At 42.0% G+C, this 18,145-nt stretch overlaps 1 protein-coding gene across 3 annotated transcripts; it reads right to left on the bottom strand.

The window, feature by feature from the left end:
* Nucleotides 1–12,090: 12,090 nt before the first annotated feature.
* sp7 (Sp7 transcription factor) lies at nucleotides 12,091–16,922 on the bottom strand. 3 transcript variants are annotated; one of them, XM_084061292.1, is made up of 2 exons: nucleotides 16,825–16,922; nucleotides 12,091–14,741 (listed from the first exon to the last, which is right to left on the bottom strand). In XM_084061292.1, the coding sequence occupies exons 1-2, from the start codon at nucleotides 16,843–16,845 to the stop codon at nucleotides 13,395–13,397; spliced, it is 1,368 nt and encodes a 455-aa protein (XP_083917418.1). In that variant the 5' UTR covers nucleotides 16,846–16,922; the 3' UTR covers nucleotides 12,091–13,394. The 3 variants fall into 3 exon arrangements, with proteins under 3 accessions (XP_083917418.1, XP_083917417.1, XP_083917419.1); XM_084061291.1 differs by having other exon boundaries at nucleotides 16,810–16,911; XM_084061293.1 differs by having other exon boundaries at nucleotides 12,091–14,737; nucleotides 16,810–16,885.
* Between the last annotated feature and the right edge of the window lie 1,223 nt (nucleotides 16,923–18,145).

The raw sequence follows: 18,145 nt of genomic DNA, 5'->3' as shown, positions 1-18,145 counted from the left end.
CCAAAAAAACGTCAGCTGTTCCAAAATCGGGCCAAACAAAGGTGCTTATTGGTCAAATCCCCGGATGTGTGTCTCAAAGAATATGGCGTATCGGTTGTATTAAGTGGTTGTGGACAACTGCCAATCCAACCTACTCGACGCCGGGCACAGCACTCCCCTCGAGTCGCCAGCGACGCGCACAACAAATTTGAAGTAGGACGGTTCTCGAGATACGTGAACTACAGACACACACACACGCACGCACACACACACTGATGGACAGACAGAGATTTTGTGCATTTATAGTAGGATTATTATTGTTTTAATTTTTGCCTATAATGACTTGACAAATTGAGACACCATGGTGAAAGTGGTTAAGACATCTCTGATCTTAATGGCTGATTCTTCAAAACTTGCATCCAAGAAAGGGTTAAAACTAAAGCTCAGGTGTATTTCAAGATACTCTGACTAAAACTCTGCATGTGAGATTTCCTTCCTCAATGAAACTCCTTCACTTCCTTAATGAAACTCAATAAATGTGAGATAACACTAAGCCTACACTACACTAGTTAGTTATGGTAGTAACACACACTACAATAAACTTCACAGAAGACACATTTTCAAAAGCAAAGGTAATGTGGCAACCTGCAGTATGTGTTTTGTTCATTAATTTTATATCATACACTTGAATTCAATAAATAAAACAGTTCACAATAAAATACAATGTTCCTATTGGCCCTACCCAATCCCATCCCCCCTTTTTACCTTTACTTCTATAGCTTTTAACCTTTGAACTAGTTTCCTAATAAAGGTTTTTTATTTTTGTTGTTTTGTAAAGCGACTTTGAGTACCCAGAAAAGCTGTATAAATTGTTTGTATTATTATTATTATTATTATTATTAAACAAATGTAGAGAAAAACAGCGAAGATGACAAGAGTAAATATAGTTTGTGTTCCTTGGGTAAATAATATGTTGTTTTCTCACCTGTTATCCCAAAATACAACAGTTATTTTAAAATGTATCAGGTCACGACAAACTGCACTGTAATACGTACAGACAGCCAGAGGAGACTGATAGTTGTGGCCACTTTTAAATGCTGCATGCACACACACTAGTTCTCGGAAGTTAGGGGCTGGACATCACTGCATACTGTACTATATTAAAAAAATATAGCAGCAAGCAGCAATACGGAGGCCAAGCAATGCAATATGCAATATATGCAATATGCTAAATCGCTGATTTTCCACAATTACGAGTGATTCTCTGAGCTCCAAAATCTCTTCCTAATCTCATCAACTATTTCAACAAACAAAATACAGGCACATCTTTTTTTCACTTCCAAAGACAAATGGATCTATGGCATCTAATATCAATCAAGTACATTAACTACATTATCATCGGACATGAATGTTTGTCTACCACACAGTAAGTAAGACTACAAATAGTAGCACTTAATTGAGGTCATAGTGGCAGAATGCATGTGCAAAAGGCACATGCACGCAGGACAATGAACAGAGAGACAGGAAAGGCAGGAGAATGAGGGGGGCAGTGCCTATTTTATCCAAAAGGTGGATAGTGTGAACATATCCTTACTCTGTGAGACACCAGGGCACCTCAATTCCTACATATATACTGTATATATATAGATGTAGAGAGAGAGGTAAAATTCTACTGAGAAATATAGTACACTGAGACTGCAATTTATTACTTACTTACATACTGCCCTTCATGCTGGGTTGCATGTTGCGCAAGATTTCCATTCCTGTCTGTTTTGGGCCAGTGTCTATAGTAACCCACGTGTGATGCAGGGACTTCTGCTTATACCTCCACTACTCTAATCAGACCGATTACCTTGAAAGATTACAGCCACTGATTTAACTGTCAGCCAACTAAGGTTTGAATGGTTTGAAAACAAGTTTTGCCCTAGTTACTTGTCAATTCAGACAAAACCTTTAACCTTTCAATCAATATTGAATCAAAAAAGACTATCATTGACCATATTGAAATCCTTCGTGAGAGTGAGACCTTGGACATTATCAGAGAAAATGCAGTGGAAAATGTACGCTTCACCAGCGGGTGCTTCCGAGTTGAAATGGTTTCAATATTTTCCCGTGAAACAATGGTTCACAATTACAACAGTGACAAACTGACCCTCCATCCCATTACATGTGAAGGTCTTGGTCTCGCCAGCTGGGATAGAGTCGATTACAGCACATCTGAACAAAAAAAGAAGAGAACATTTTAAAAGTGCTCCTCGGAGGGCAGGCTTTCGCCAGGCCAGGCTGCCTAACCCGGGCCCCCAGACTTTGGAACTTTTGGTCTACTAGGAGAATATATGTTTTAGCCTAAACAATACATCAGACTTATATATCACTTTTCTTAGTACCCAAAGTTGCTTTGGGTACTAACAAGTCATGACAATGGCCATTGTGCTTTATGTTTGCAACATGTATCTATGTTGCACTTGAATTTGGCTACTTAAGACTAATGCATTTATTTGCTTTGAGCCAAATTCAGATAGTGCTATGATCAAATTGACCCTCAAGAGGGCGACAGTCAGTCATTGACTTACTCTACCGAGGGGCCTTTCTTTTGGGGCCTCAGTTCCTCTTGGGCCTCAAGGGTTCCTGGTATTTGTGATATACACCATGAACTGAAATGGTGACAGGATGATCTTAATCATTTTGTTTGCTGCCCATTATAATTATAAAAGTTAATATGTGGACGTAGGCTTGTGTTTTTATGATTTGGTGGGGCTTACCATTCTTTATGTATGGCATAATATGACATAGGTTCATTAGAGATAAAGAGATGAAATTATGACCTTGGTATTGTCACATCCTAGGCTCTAAATCAGTACTTTAATAAACATATAATGACAGAGATGAAAACACATAAAATGTACTTAATTTAATTAGGTTATGCTATTTCACCCCTATAGCACCTGTCAACTTGTATCACTTCTTGTCGCCTATTCTATTTTTATTATTTTATTGTTATTTATTTACATAGCATGTTTACACAGATACTGGGTTTGTTGTTTACCTGCATCCTCGTTACTTTGTAACAATTCATTATTTTCTTGGCACTCTACAGTATCTACCATTTACCATGTTTGTTGACTAGGGTTCAAGCCATTTACTCTGATCTTGCATTTTGTAAGTCGCTCTGGACAAGAATGTTTAGATAATAAATTGTACTACAGATGAAGGACATATATTTATGACTCCTTTGCCTCATATACTTTTATGAGAGTTTGTGTCTCCCCCTGAGATCCTAAGAAAAGTGGACCTTATAATGAGTCCTGACATTTACAGTAAGCTATTCTGGAGTTTACAACTTATAACCCATACTGTATAGGTTTGTTGATATGAGCCACAAAAAAAGGATACATCCTCCAACTGACTATACTTGAACCCTAGCATCACTCTTCTGAAGTGTACAGTATTCGGCAAAGATAGCCAATCTACAAGCTCCCTGCAACGTGTTGTGAGCTTGTAGATTCTTCAGTTTTTTCGGTGGATAGATATTTAGTGGCCTTGGGAATCAACTAAGCCCTAACTAGCCCTTGGAAATTCGGTCAAAAAATACTTCATCCATGATAAAAAATATGAATTACGATATTCCCTCATTATTATGTTTTTTAAGGAGCTACTCTTTCACCTGAGATAATTGTTTACTCTAGACTACTCTTATTTTGACTCATGTAAATGTAAATTAAGGTGGCAGTAATTGTACAAAATAATTATATTTCCACCTTTCAATTTTTTGCTCCTGTGGTTGATCAATTAATCTCATGACTGTTTGCTCATGTTCATGAACCGCTACTGGCCCAACTGTTGAAACAGAGCTAGAACAAATGCCACACATTCATTCACTGGAAACTGTGTCAGTGTGGATTAGCATCTTTGGCCAAACGTAACACAAAGCAATGGTGGAAAGTAACTAAGTACATTTACTCAAGTAAAGTACTGTACTTAAGTGAAATTGTGGGGTCCTTTTACTTTACTTGAGTATGTCTATCTTTCGATACTTCTACTCCACTACATCTCTGAGGCAAATATTGTACTTTGTACACTTTTACAAATATTTGAAAACCTAGTTACAAGTAACTTTGTAGATTTAGAATTGTATTACAAAACAATACTACATTAACCAGTTAAGCCCTATCTTATAGGCCTACTTCATTTATTCTAAAATAGCCGATATACTGTACAAGCTCCCAATGCATTGCAATGCGATGCAGATCGGCTATTTTGAAAATAGTTTGACAAAATTAAAAACTCAAAACTTGTCAATTGGCACATTCTGCATAATGAGTAGTTTTACCGTTGACACTTTAAGTATATTTTGATAATACTTTAGCAGTTTTACTCAAGTTAAATTGATTACAGAGTATTTTGTGGTATTGCTACTTTTACTAAAATAAAAAATCTGAGTAGCCTACTTCTTCCACTGACACAAAGTGAAAAGGCCCTGACAATGAGTGAAGTTACATTTCCCAAGTCAAACTCCCAAACCTCCCATCACAGGGGCATGATTTATTTGTGACAAGGGCATATACCCCTCCTACTCATTATTCAAACGTTCAGTGCTAATTTGCTTTGTCTGCCAGAGTAACATGTGCAGGCTGAAGGCCCTAATTTATCGACCTTTAATGTGATCATGTACCTTTGTCAGTTTCTTTCCCCCTGTGCTAGTGTTAAATTACTGACAGGAATATTAAATGTGCACTGTCTAAGCAGTCATGCTTCATCCAAAATGTGCACGTACAGTCATGTGAACACATGCGTGTGTGCAGAAGATTCATTCATGCGTGTGCGCCACACACTAACACACACGCACGCACGCACACACTCATGCACACTTATTCCCTTCCTCCATTTTCCCCATCTTGGCTCAGTGTGAGTATGTGTGGTTCCTTCGTTGCCAAAATCATCAGTAGATATCTTCAAGCATGGAGCTATATGAATGCTCTTTTCCCTCCCTCCCCAATATGATGTGTTTCCTTTTTTGTGTGTGTTTTGATCCGTCTCTTGCGGCCAGGCTGCGCTGTGGTGAGGCGCGGGTTCGAGTGGCGCTCCTGTGTTATTTTTGGCGGCAGCAGTGGTTGGTGGCTGTTGAGGAGAGAGGAGACAGAAGGGGGGGTAGCATGAAGTCCAAAACCAAGGCTGTTTAAGGGATTTCTGTCTGAAAGAATTGCTCTGTAATGATCAGAGAGTCATTATGGGCCCGCATGCGCACAGACAAAGCATGCATGCGTACATATAGGCACATCCATGCATGCACGTATGTATCCCACACGCAAACACACACCGGATACGGCTTGCAAGCACATTTTCTCATCAAACACCCCACAAACACCTCTTTCCTTAACAGCCATTGACTGCTCAGTCTCAGTCAGTGCTATGTAGCAGGGGTTCCCAAACGCTTACATGCCAGGGACCCCCAAACAGCCATAGCCTCTGGCTGCGGAATGGCTTAAAAAATAATAATACTAATGAAAATTGCGAAAATAGCTTGCAGCGTAACACGATGCTATTTTCACGGTTAGTTTTTTACAGTTTTGAAAATATTTGGAAAATGTTGGATATTTTTGACAGTAATGACATGACCAAAATAGGGATGCCAACAAGCTTATGAATTTAATTTGAATTGAAATGAATATTTATATATATTTATTTTTCCATTTTCCTCTCCTTTCCAATTGGCCCCACTGTCGCCCCCAGGCGGCCCCCGCTGAGGGCTGTGGCCCTCACTTTGAAAACCACTGCTCTGTAATGTCCATGGGTTCATTGTAAAAGATCAATCTCATTGCTATTTCCGGGCTGCCAAACATAATAAATGCTTTATCTTTCACATAGGACATATGAATCCATCCATCTGTTTACCCATAATGCATTATGTTACATTCAAGACTACCTCGGCAATGAAATATCTAGTTTTAATTTTCCCACATTGACACTGTTTACTTGCTGTCACATGGGAGGTGTTTGTTGTTGCTGAGTGCTTTGTGTGAGACATATTGCTGCCTGTTTAGGCTCCATGCAGCCTCAGCCCTTCACTCTCCTACCAAGCCTCTGAAAACACAGAGAAGAGAATGATTTTCTCTCTCTATTCTTGGCTGCAGATCAAGAGAATATTAGTATTTTACTTTATTTATTTATATTTGGTGTGGCAGAAATGGCAGCATGTGTGTGTGTGTGTGTGTGTGTGTGTGTGTGTGTGTGTGTGTGTGTGTGTGTGTGTGTGTGTGTGTGTGTGTGTGTGTGTGTGTGTGTGTGTGTGTGTGTGTGCATGCGTGCATGTGTGCATGGGTAAGTGCATGCGTAAGTGCATGTGTGCGCGCATGTGCGTGTGTCAGTGTGTGTTTGTGTTGCACAAATGTACGTGTGTGCTAGCATGCATGCGTGTGTGTGTGTGTGTGTGTGTGTGTGTGTGTGTCTGTCTGTCTCTGTGTGCGTCCGTGCGTGCGTGTGTGTGTGTGTGTGTGTGTGTCTATGCAAGCGTGCATATGTAACTGTGTATATATGTGCGTTAACCCACAAAGATATTTCAATTTCTTCTGAATATTAAATAAACATGCAACGGCAGCAGCAGCAGCAGCAGTGAAGCGCTGCCTGCCAGTGGGTTTGGGGTTGGATGGGTGGTGATGCTGGCGGTGAGGGAGGGGGGGAGGGAGGAGGGGTTTGTGGCCGTGGCTCCGGGGGGGTGAGGCAGCTCATGGTCAGGGCCCCCGCCGGACACACTGGCGCCTCGCGCTGGAGGACTTCTGAACCACCACACTCCTCCACCGAAAACCCTGCCAACCCCGACTCTGTGCTCCCGCTTCCAACCCAAATCACTCACTCCTCTAACTTCATTTTAACTCTCTCTCTCTCTCTCTCTCTCTCTCTCTCTCTCTCTCTCTCTCTCTCTCTCTCTCTCTCTCTCTGTGTTTCTGTCTCTCTCTTTCTCTATTGCTCTCTTTCCCTATTGCTCTATCTCTTTCTCTCTCCCTCTCTCTATCACCCTCTCTCTCTGTCTATCTATATATCTGTGTGTGTCTCTCTGTGTTTACATCTCTCTCTCTCTCTCTCTCTCTCTCTCTCTCTCGCTCTCTCTCTCTCTCTCTCTCTCTCTCTCTCTCTCTCTCTCTCTCTCTCTCTGTCTCCCTCCAACTTTTCCTCTATGTCTAACTTCCTCTATTTCCTTGTTCAATTTACACAAATCCTAATCCCTTGTTTTGTTGGCGGTGTACAGTAAAATGCAGAGTTTTCATTTGACAAAAAGTGGTCCTTTTGTACACTTCCAGAGTTAAATCAACACTCCAGATTTGTGTTCTCACTCGCCACTGTGCTCTTAATGCCAAATATATCATTGTGTTTTCTCTACCATTTTTTCTTATTTAGCTGAGAGGTTTGTATTTCTTTCTTCACTCCCCTCACTGTTCTGTCTCTCTTAAATCCCTTCCCTTTAAATGTTCCAAGGAAGTATTTAGTGGCTTGAGCTGAAAAAAGAAAAACAAGGATGGTTTGGGCTTTATGTCAATCAGAATACCATCAGGATAGTAAGCATTTTCAAAAGGAAAGAACAGTTTATGGGTGCTCTATATATTTGTAAGGGTATTAGGTTGTAATGGGCACCAATCTTCTAAGTGTTTTTCCAAGAGCTATTTGCTCTGTGCCGTCACAGTGTATAAACCTATGTCTCTTGTCAATGAATAAGATTTTCCATTGAGGTTGAAATTAAATAAACCATACCAGCCTCCTGTGCTCCTACTATAGATTCCCTCATGTAACCTTGCATATTCCGTCTTCTGGGTTTGACCACTGTCAACCTGGTGTTCCTATTTTGGGCATGTCATTATAGGTGAAAAATGTTAACATTTAACAAAAATGTTTACGTTTGTATTCATTTTATTTTTAAATAGCAATAATAGCAGTCCCACAAGTGCACAACATGTCGCATTGTGACACGTTGTGATGTAGATCAGCTATTTTCTCTTTTCGATGTATGACTAATTATAGGACTTAAAGTGGTTAACTTCAGTTGGGAAATGTGTGTTGTCTTTGCATTGATATGATAATCAATGCAATGCATTGCACTGGATGCAAGAAAGAATTGTGACATTGTCATGGAAGTTACATCAGGAATTCTTTAAATGATTGCCTCAGGAGCAAAGTGGAATTCTTTCTCAATGCACCTATGACCTATGGTTGTGCGTAAGTGAATTATAGATGTCAAAGAACTTGGGTCTGACTATGTCTGAGTGAATATGTTTGTAAGTGTCACACATGCAATTTTCTTAACTTCATTTTCCCCTGGAAGCAATTTGTCATCCGGACGCCATTAAATGGGAAGCATATTATCTTTTTAAAGGGGCACAGAGGCACCCACAACCCTCCCACAGTTCCTATAAACAAAATGGTCTCATTTAGTGGTGCATTTGGTGCATCTTGCAGTAAGAGGAGTGCCATTAAAAATAGTGCTAGCAGTATAAGTGACCATAACTACAAATAGCACTGCAGAACTGTTGAACATGAATGGCAATACAGGGTACAGCAATGTACCCTGTACAACATTGGCAGAGGAAATCAGAACTGTACAAGCAGAAAGGACAGGCATCTTCTGTATAGACAAATCTTTTTTTATGTTTGAGATGCACAATGAAGACACATAGGAAGAAGAGAGTCGGTAACTTTTATTGGCCAAAGAATTTGACTTGATGACATGTGGGATTATAGCCTTCGCCAGATTCAAACCCACACCTAATTGCTGAGGCACACCCCATTATACTTAACAATAATGTACAGTAGACATTTGTGTTTGAACCGTTCCGGCTATGTGACGGCAAATATAAAGGATATCTATGCTAGGCGCAATACACAAACCTGCAATCTGCAGGAGAGTTTAACCTTTTCACCTCACTTCTCCTGAATGTCTTCCTTTATACCCCCTGTTCTTTATCTCGGATGACCTCTACTGATCTCCAGGTTATGTTGAGGTTCACTCAGGTCAAGCTTCTCCCCCTCTCCACCTTATCTTGCTTTTTTTGTTTTGCCACAGAGCCTCCAGGCACACTGAACATTCTCTTTCCTTTCTTCCCCCACCCAGCCACAGAGCCCCAGTCACACCTGCAGACACCTGTGCCTTTGTCCTGCCTTTAAAGCCTCCCCTTCAGTCCTATTTCACCCCAGGGCCGTGGGGAAGAAGGCACCCATGCCTGTGGCCGTGACAGACCGATCCATTGTGGCTGTTCGTTTAGGAGAAGATAATGGCAGGAAAAAGGATATTGATTAGCATTTGTTTTAACACATCCCGATCTGTGCCTCTCTCTCTCTCCCTCTTTCTCGCTCTCCCTCTCTCTATATCTCTCTCTATATCTCCCTCTCTATCTCTGTCTGTCTGTCTGTCTGTCTGTCTGTCTGTCTGTCTGTCTGTCTGTCTGTCTGTCTGTCTGTCTGTCTGTCTGTCTGTCTCTCTCTCTCTCTCTCTCTCTCTCTCTCTCTCTCTCTCTCTCTCTCTCTCTCTCTCTCTCTCTCTCTCTCTCTCACTCTCATTTTGTGGCCTTTGAGAGCGCCGGGCCGATGTGGAGCCAGATCCGAGTGTCTCAGCGAGTTCATAACCTCTGAGGTCATTTGTTAACGAAAAGCATAAGTTTGTGTTACTCATCAAGTGTTAGAGAAGGGCTTAAACCAAACAGACCTTGATTGAATGTTATGTAATAAAGTCTTTGTGTTTGTTGGTGAGGAAATGGGCTGTGTGATGGATTTAACAGGACGTTTTTGGAATTTTATAACTTATCCTGGCCTTCAGCAGCTCGCTCTACGTTGCCTACTGTACAGGGATATGAGCAAACATTTTCTGTAATATATAACCAATCACAAGGAAAAACATATTTTTACCTGGATACTTCAACAAAAAATACCCAAAGTAAGACACTTGAGTGCTCATTAAGTCTGCACATTTATTGCAGGGGTGACAGTGACTGACGTTTAGCCTAGCGTCTTCTTCAGAGTCAAGCACGCGTCCCATTTTCCCAGTCTCTAAATGTTGGACGAGAGTGGTCAAACCATATGGAACCGATTGTCCAGATTCTGGTTTTGCTCCTATGTGTCACAGTATGTATATTTATCTTTATATGACCTTATTTGAAGCAACACTTAATGTTTCCTGGCTTTCTAAATAAAAAAGTAAAAATAAAGTTAAGGTTACACCACGGCTGAGGCCAGCATAAAAAAGGGCAGCAAAATACCAGTAGCAGGAGAGGTTTTAAAAGCCACTGACCATCCCCTTACCCCCCACCCTCACTCACAAGCCTGACACGCCCTAGCCATACCCCATTCCCCCCGTTTGCCTTTTATGTTGTGGACTCGACCGCGCGCCCACTTCAGACTACCGTAAACATGTCAGTCCATGATGACAGAGTCGGCCCCGGGACGTTTTATATAAATTGACCTCAACTACAGCTCATTAGAAGCCCTAAATTGGAACCATGCAGCCTGGGAAGTGTAAATGTTACGACAGGAGAGGCAGTAGCTCTAGGGGGGTTCCATGAAGTACAGGTCTACCGTGATGTCAGTGCTTCTGCAAAGAGGAATCTCTCTCTCTCTCTTTCTTTCTTTCTTTCTTTTTTACCACTTTCAGCCTGACATGCCTATTTTGGGTCATTATAGGTGATTTTTTTTTTAATGTTCAAGAAATTCCAATTTAAAAGAAATAAATAAATAGCTAAAATAAATAGATATGTTCACTAAATATATATAGCCTTTAAGCCTTTAACAGATAGAATTGTTATTCATTGCAGACATATAATAATATGAATTATTATGACACTGCACCATGTATAATGTTTCACCAAATAACAGCCTGGGTATGCCTCTTAATGTAACCCAGTATAGTATATTGAAGTAAGGTTACCATACTAACAGCTGAGGTTAATATAACTAAATGTCTTTTAAATTCCTTGTCAGTTATTTTATATTATTATATTTACTTTATTTTATTTTTATTTGTCTGCCCCCCCCCCCCCCCCCCACCACCACACACGCACAGGCTATCTATTGGAGGGTGCATAGAAACCTACAGTTTTTATATTATTGCAATTTTTTCTATATTCTAAACAGTAAGACTGGCAGTAATCAGTAATCAGTAATCTGGGTTTAAATACATCTAACAGTATTGCACCTGTTGGGATTCAAATTCACAAACAAACACAAACAATGGGTACGTGCCAAAGCAGACTGAGAGTTAACTTCAAAGAAAAGCCTTTCTGTCAGAATGTAATGTCTGCCTGCTGGCCACAGCTCAGCGTCTCCTCTGCATTAGTACATCAGGTCTTTCGTCCAGTATCTTGCCTTAATTGGGACCCTTTGTTTGACCGCCTCCCTCAATAAACAATACAACCGCTACTCCCCTCACCTAATCCCCTCTTCTCTCCTCCACTGACTCTGCCGGAGCATCGCTCGCAATAATTACCCCTCTCAAGCTGGAGAGCAGAGTAATTGTCTGGAGTGTAACTACAGTGGCTCTCTGAAAGGGGTCATTGTGTGGAACCAAGAGTTCACCTCAGCGGACAGCTTTGTTTGTGCCGCAAAAGATAATGAAGGTATTTGGTTGGCCGTATGAGGTGGAAATGCAGTGAGATATGAAGAGTGAGTGAGTGAGTGAGTGAGTGAGTGAGTGAGTGAGTGAGTGAGTGAGTGAGTGAGTGAGTGAGTGCGTGCGTGCGTGAGTGAGTGAGTGTCGAGTGGTTGGGATTCAACTTAGTGGTGAATGCACTACTGCTTTTGATTTTCTGTGGCGTCTTCGAGTGGAACTGCTCTAAAAGATTATCTCTTGGGCCTCGGATATTAACCAAATGAACCCATAGCCTCCCTATTCTGGGGCTAACATTCGGTTAAAGTAGTCCATCTAAAAGCTCACAACACGTCACAACGTGATGTGTTGTAAGCTTGTAGATCGGCTATTTTTGTTGAATTATTAGGCGTAGCGGGAAAAAAGGCCTTGGCAGATCTGGTCAACTAAGAATATAGTGTATACAGTAAGAGGATAAAATAACACCTGATAATGTTCTAAAAAGACCACAAATGGTTCATTGCACTCCATGACACTCAAACAACAAATCCATCTTTACCAAGTTCATGCTTTATCACTATTTACAGTTTGTTGTACACGCATTTCACATCCAGCAAAACAGCTGAGATTACACAAGAACAGCAACATACCACCTTTTTACTTATCTGTGATCTCTCTTATAAAATGAAACAACACTTATTTGCTGTTATTATTGCTATCTTCCCTTCATTGTTGAGCATTATACAGGCTTCTAAAAATTGAAAATACACACAAAAAAGTAGAAAAATAACACACCTAACAACATCTCAATCTTTGGAAATGTTTAGTATGTACAAAATAAGGGAAGCCCTTATTAACCATTACTTTGCCAGGTGTGGAAAATTCACAATTAAAAGGTTATATAGAAATAGTTTACAGACACATCTAACTTCAAGCTCTATAAATAAATCTCCAAACACTATACTGTAGCACCAACTTCAACGTATAATCAATAAATAGATTAAACAAAGTCTTAATTTAATTAATTATTTATGGCCAGCTTTGACTATCTTGCAGTTTGTCAGGTAATATTTCCTGTGTGATGTAAGATAATCTTCATGTGTATAATTTAAGACATAAATTAGATTATTTTATGTAAATATGAAATTAAATTAGTCATAGGAAGAAACGGGCACAAAAGGGTAAAGAAAAAAACGTAACTTCAATTCTTTGCAAAAATAAACAGTTTTCAAGACTGTTCATTGACAAGAATAATGAATAAGCGTCAAAGTACAGTTGTAAATCAGATTTTTCTCAAAGCATGCAATGCTCCGTCTACTCCATCATACTAACCATAACTCTTTGCTTCTAAACCTACTTTCCTCTTGCGGCTTCAGAGCTCTTTCCTCCTGCCTCGGCAGATTAAATTTCCCCAGTGGTTTGTCTCATTTGAAATGCAGAAAATGTGTGTAGACTGCTATATGTGTGCTATACTGTATGTATGCAAGAGTGTGTTTACTTTTCAGCATGTTTGTGTGTGTGTGTGTGTGTGTGTGTGTGTGTGTGTGTGTGTCACGAGTATGTCTATGTGTGCGTGTGTGTTTGAGTCTGTCTGTGCTTGCTTGCTTGCATATATGCATACGAGCATGCACATGTGTATGCTTGCAAGTTTGAAAAGTGAATGCTTGTGAGCACGTGTGTGGCCCACAGATTGTAAACTGATTGCTACCTGCAACATGCTCAGTTAGTAATTATAAAAGTAATCTCAAATATTGTCCTTTTTGCTCCCTTTGGAAGTCTTGAAACCAAATATTGTCTCTTGTACTTCATTTATAGGCAAAACCTATACGGCAACACATCAAGTCAATGGCTGAAGTCAGATCTCCAACAGTCCACTGTTGTTCTCCACACCGTTACTTGTGCCAGTCTTCTCGTCTCCGTTGGTGATTGGGTCAGAATTAGAGGGCACAGCGGCGTTGTTAAGGTCTGCGGTCTCCTCGCTCCTGGGGTCCCCCTCGCCCTCCACAGCCACTCCTTTCGCCTGCAGTGCGGCCTCCGAGTGGGTCTTCTGATGCTTGGAGAGGTGGTCGCTGCGCGTGAAACGCTTGTTGCACAGCAGGCAGGTGAACTTCTTCTCCCGCGTGTGCGTGCGCACGTGCCGCTCCAGCTCGTCCGACCGGGTGAAACGCTTCCCGCAGAACAGCCAGTTGCAGACGAAGGGCCGCTCGCCGGTGTGCCAGCGCAGGTGGGCTTTGAGGTGGGAGGCCTTGCCGTAGACCTTCCCGCACCCGGGGATGTGGCAGCTGTGCACCGGCTTCTTCCTCAGGGACGCGGCCGAAGCCCCCAGACGCTCCAGCTCCTGGCAGTTGGGGCAGTCACAGGAGGACCTGGTAGGAGTCCCGCTTCCACCATAACCCCCGGAGCCCCTTGCAGGCTTCAAGCCCATAGGGCTCTCTATCAGCCCGCCGCTGTTCACAGGCTTGGGCTTGTACATATCCTGAGACAGCATGTGCTGTGAGGGCTGGAGGAGATGGGAGGAGGAGCCCAGGCCCACAGAGGGGTAAGGGGCCGGGTTTAGGGGGGTGAAGTCGGTGCTGTAGCTGGACAGCTGGGGGCTGAGCGAGGCCTGGGAGACTACAGGCTGAAGGGAGGCCTGAAGACCCCCATCTGCCTGGGACTGTGTTGCTGACAGCCAGTTAGAGTTGGGGTGGACGTCCCACCATGATGACGTGGAGTTGACCGGGGCAGTGGTGATACCAGGGTGGATACCAGCCTTGTACCAGGAGCCATAGGGGTGTGTCATGTCCAGGGAAGTGTAGACGCTAGTAAGGCAGTCAGCCGTGGCGTGGGCCTTGGACACCAGGAGAGAAGGGTCCTGGGAGACGGAAGTCTGGAAGGAGTGAGAGAAAGGGTTGTACTCGGAGGTGTAGCATCCCGAGGAAGGAGGGGGGGTTCCGGTGGGGGTAAGGAGCCCCCCGCCGCCTCCTCCTCCTCCTGCTGTGGTAAAGGAGCCGCTGTAGGAGTCCGTCAGGCCTTGGCCATCGGCGGTTCGCCCGTTCTTGGCGGACTGAAGTTCAGAGGTCATGGCGTAAGGCTTCTTGACTGGAGTGGTGCTGCCGGTTTTTCCAGGTGTGGCTGAATCCCTGATGGGGCTAGTGCTGCCAAACTTGTTACAGGTAGCCGTCAGCATAGCCAGAGGACTGGAGCCATAGCGTGCTTCTTCCTGGGGGGGAAGAGGAGGAGAGGGGAGAGAGAGAGAAAATTAGACTGTCTGCAGGAAATGGCTCCTGGTCGCCGCCGCTGCTGTCAGTGTCAACTCTAATAAAAAACGTATGTCTCAACTGCCACTGCCGGCTTTTCTCCTGCTCTCTCCATTTTCTAAGTGGTTGGGGCAATTTAGAGCTGTGTGTGTTTACGCTTGTGAGAAGTTCTGCTCTGCTCAGCAAAGGAGGAATCTGCATGGGATTCTGTTTCATTGAAACCACCGTCTATTGTTTGTACTCTTTATTTTTGCAGAGATTCCAGTGTTTGCTTAACCACTTAAGCCCTATATACTCCAATGGGACCAATAGAAAAAATAGCAGATGTTTACTATTTGTTAAAAAGCTACATCTTGTAGAGACTTTTTTCGCTTAAAAAATAACTATTTAAAACTAACCCATACACAGCCTGCATGTTTGGGACAACATGTGACTGTAACCATCTAGCGTCGACTGATTGTGTATTGTACAGACAAGCTGCTCACAGCATCAGCAATTGTGTCAGATATACTCGGCTACTAGACTCTTAGGACAGCTTGCCAGACATGTTTTGTTACCATGGTGGTCACCATGGCATTGCAGATGGTTCGGCATGCTAAGTTTGTGCCCCGCCACAATGGCACACTGTGTTATAACTGTCTAGCCATTGTCTTATGTTTTTTTCCTCAACGATTTTGATGTTAAAGTATTTCTGTCAGTCACCATGTTGGTCAAATTAAGGAATGTTGTATTCCTTGTAAACATCCACAACAGTCTAATTGGTAGCCTGCTCATGAGTTCAGCTGTATACAGTTGACACTTTTGAGTAATATAGAAATGTGTTTCTTTATATAAAAAGTTTCATCAGGAAGATAAATGCTATGTATTGGGCCTAAATCTATATTATATCTAACGTTTTACCTTTCCATGAGGCAATAGGCCATTATATTCGGCCTATCAATCTCTGACACTGTGAGATTTCCATTTAAAACAGGGAAAGCATCTGTGTCGTTTTAGATTTTTGCGTTGGCTATCCAAAAATAGCAGATCTACAAGCTCACAGCACGTTACTTCGTGCCACGCTGCAAGCTTGTACATCTGCATTTTTTAAAACATTTTTTTTGGAAAATGTAGAAAGTGTGAGAACTACAAATTTAGAAGGGATTTGTAGAATCGGCCTCGGTCTAAATGGACTAACCCTCACCTCTAGTTTGATACAAAGGCACACAGACCATAAAGTCTCCATACAGGTCAGGTCACATGGTCAGATGACCTGGCCTAGGCCTACACTAAACCATCCTCAATGACCTGCACCAGGCTGGCTGGAGGCGCATGGAATTTACAATAAAGCAAAGGCAGTAATAAGCGCCCGAGGTCAACTCGGCCTGTCTCCTGTTGTTTTAACTCCTGTATGCTGGTTAATTACGATTAACCACTTAAACCCCAGGCCCCAGCACCCATATTGTGGGGAAAGCTTTCGCTGAAAATAGCAGATCGACAAGCTCACAACTAAGGCTTTGCGTTGCAACGTGTTGTGAGCTTGTAGATCGGCAAAAGAAAACTGAAAAGACTCTAGTATAGAGTCTGAGGGGACCCCGCTCAACCATATAGGGTTTAAGTGGTTAATCAGAGAGCTAATGATGTATAGCGGTACCCAAAAAGCTATGGAATGAATCACGCTCACCAAACTGTAACCTGTGGACATAAGGCTTTGGAGGCAACCTGTTAGCTGATTCCGAGATGTGCGAAACTGAGCAGTGAAGGTAAGTTCAATGAATGTAACAGACTCAGAGCACATTCTAAACAGTTTAACCTACATTTTGGTATATTTAAATAAGCCTATACATATTAAGTGAAGCATTTCTCATAATCAAGCCGATGGATAATGATTTTAAATCATTCCATACACAGGCAGTGGCACATTAAAATGCACAGTCAAATTCCAAAACGCATAATATAACAGCGAAACTCTTTGATGTTAGTTTAATAACACAATCGCGTCACAGTGGAAGATAGTTTGAGATGAAAAAAAGTAGAAAAAAGGTCACTTACAAATATATTCCCTACCTCCAGAATAGATGCGGCCATCCCTGAGAAACTAGATCCTAAAGGAGAGTGAGGTTTGGAGGAGACGCAGCGCAGCACTGAGTCCCGGGACACTTTGGAAGAACTCTTGGGTAAGGAGCGCGGGGAAGTGTTTTGAGAGACGGGGATCCCGCCCCCTAATTATAGGGTAGGGGCTCTTTGAAGATCCCCTAAGAGGCAATAAAAACGGAGAAGAGGGAGGCAAATGGATGGAGATTGGATGGTGGGTGAAAGAGGACATCCCACCTCCCCCGTAGTTGAAGAAGGAGTCGGATCGTTTGCTCAAGATAATGTATGAATGGATTCCTCATCAATCACCATGTTTTTTGGGCCATCGTTTCAGCTTCACTCACTGTGGTGGGAAAAGTAGGCTACTCACATTTTTGCTTGAGTAAAAGTATCAATTGGCCTACTGCAATGTAGAAATATTAGTCTGTTACAAGTAAAAGTGTATTTACTTGAGTGAAAGTACAAAAGTATTGGTTTACAAAAAATCTTAAGGTACCTAAAGTAAAAGTAATCGTTATGCAGAATGTCCCATTTCACAATTTTCAAATGTATAAAATGTATTATTTTTTGAAAATAGCAGATCTACAAGCTCACAAAGCCTGGCATCGCAATGCATTGTGAGCTTGTAGATCGGATATTTTCAAATGGTCGAAATGTATACAGAGCTGAAGTGGTTAATGTATTATTTGTAATAATAATCAAAATCTACAAAGTAACTAGTAACTAAAGTTTTCTAATAATTGTAGTGGAGTAAAAAGTACAATATTTGCCTCTGAGATTTAGTGGAGTAGAAGTAAAAGTACTGAAAACTGGAAATACTCCAGTAAAGTAAAAAATCCTCAAAATTGTACTGAAGTACAGTACTTGAGTAAATGTACATAGTTACTTTACACCACTGTTGGATTCCTCATCAATCACCATTTTGGCCATTATTTCTGAGAACATCATGAATGCCAGTCTGGCACCATTCCACTGACTGGTGTGTTCGACATTTATCATTGTTTTGACGATGATGTATAGGGGATATGATAGGGTTTCCTTTCCGTCTCTCAATTTAATCTGCCTGGGTGTGAATGATCATTTACAGATAGACGGTGACTACCTGTAGCCTAACTTGGCTACCCCGTAACCTGCAGCATCCCCTCAAATACCCTTAAACAGGGGCTCCGGGACACCTAGGGGGTCCTCAGAGTTACTCCAGGGGCTCTGCAAAATCTTTGTGAGAGGTATTTTTATATTATTTTTTACATTAACCACTTGAACCCTGGCATCTCTATCCTGAGGAACATTAGCC

This window comes from Gymnoscopelus microlampas, assembly GCF_963454915.1.
Source record: "Gymnoscopelus microlampas genome assembly, chromosome: 7".
NCBI lineage: Eukaryota > Metazoa > Chordata > Actinopteri > Myctophiformes > Myctophidae > Gymnoscopelus > Gymnoscopelus microlampas.
This window is presented reverse-complemented; position numbering and strand designations above follow the sequence as displayed.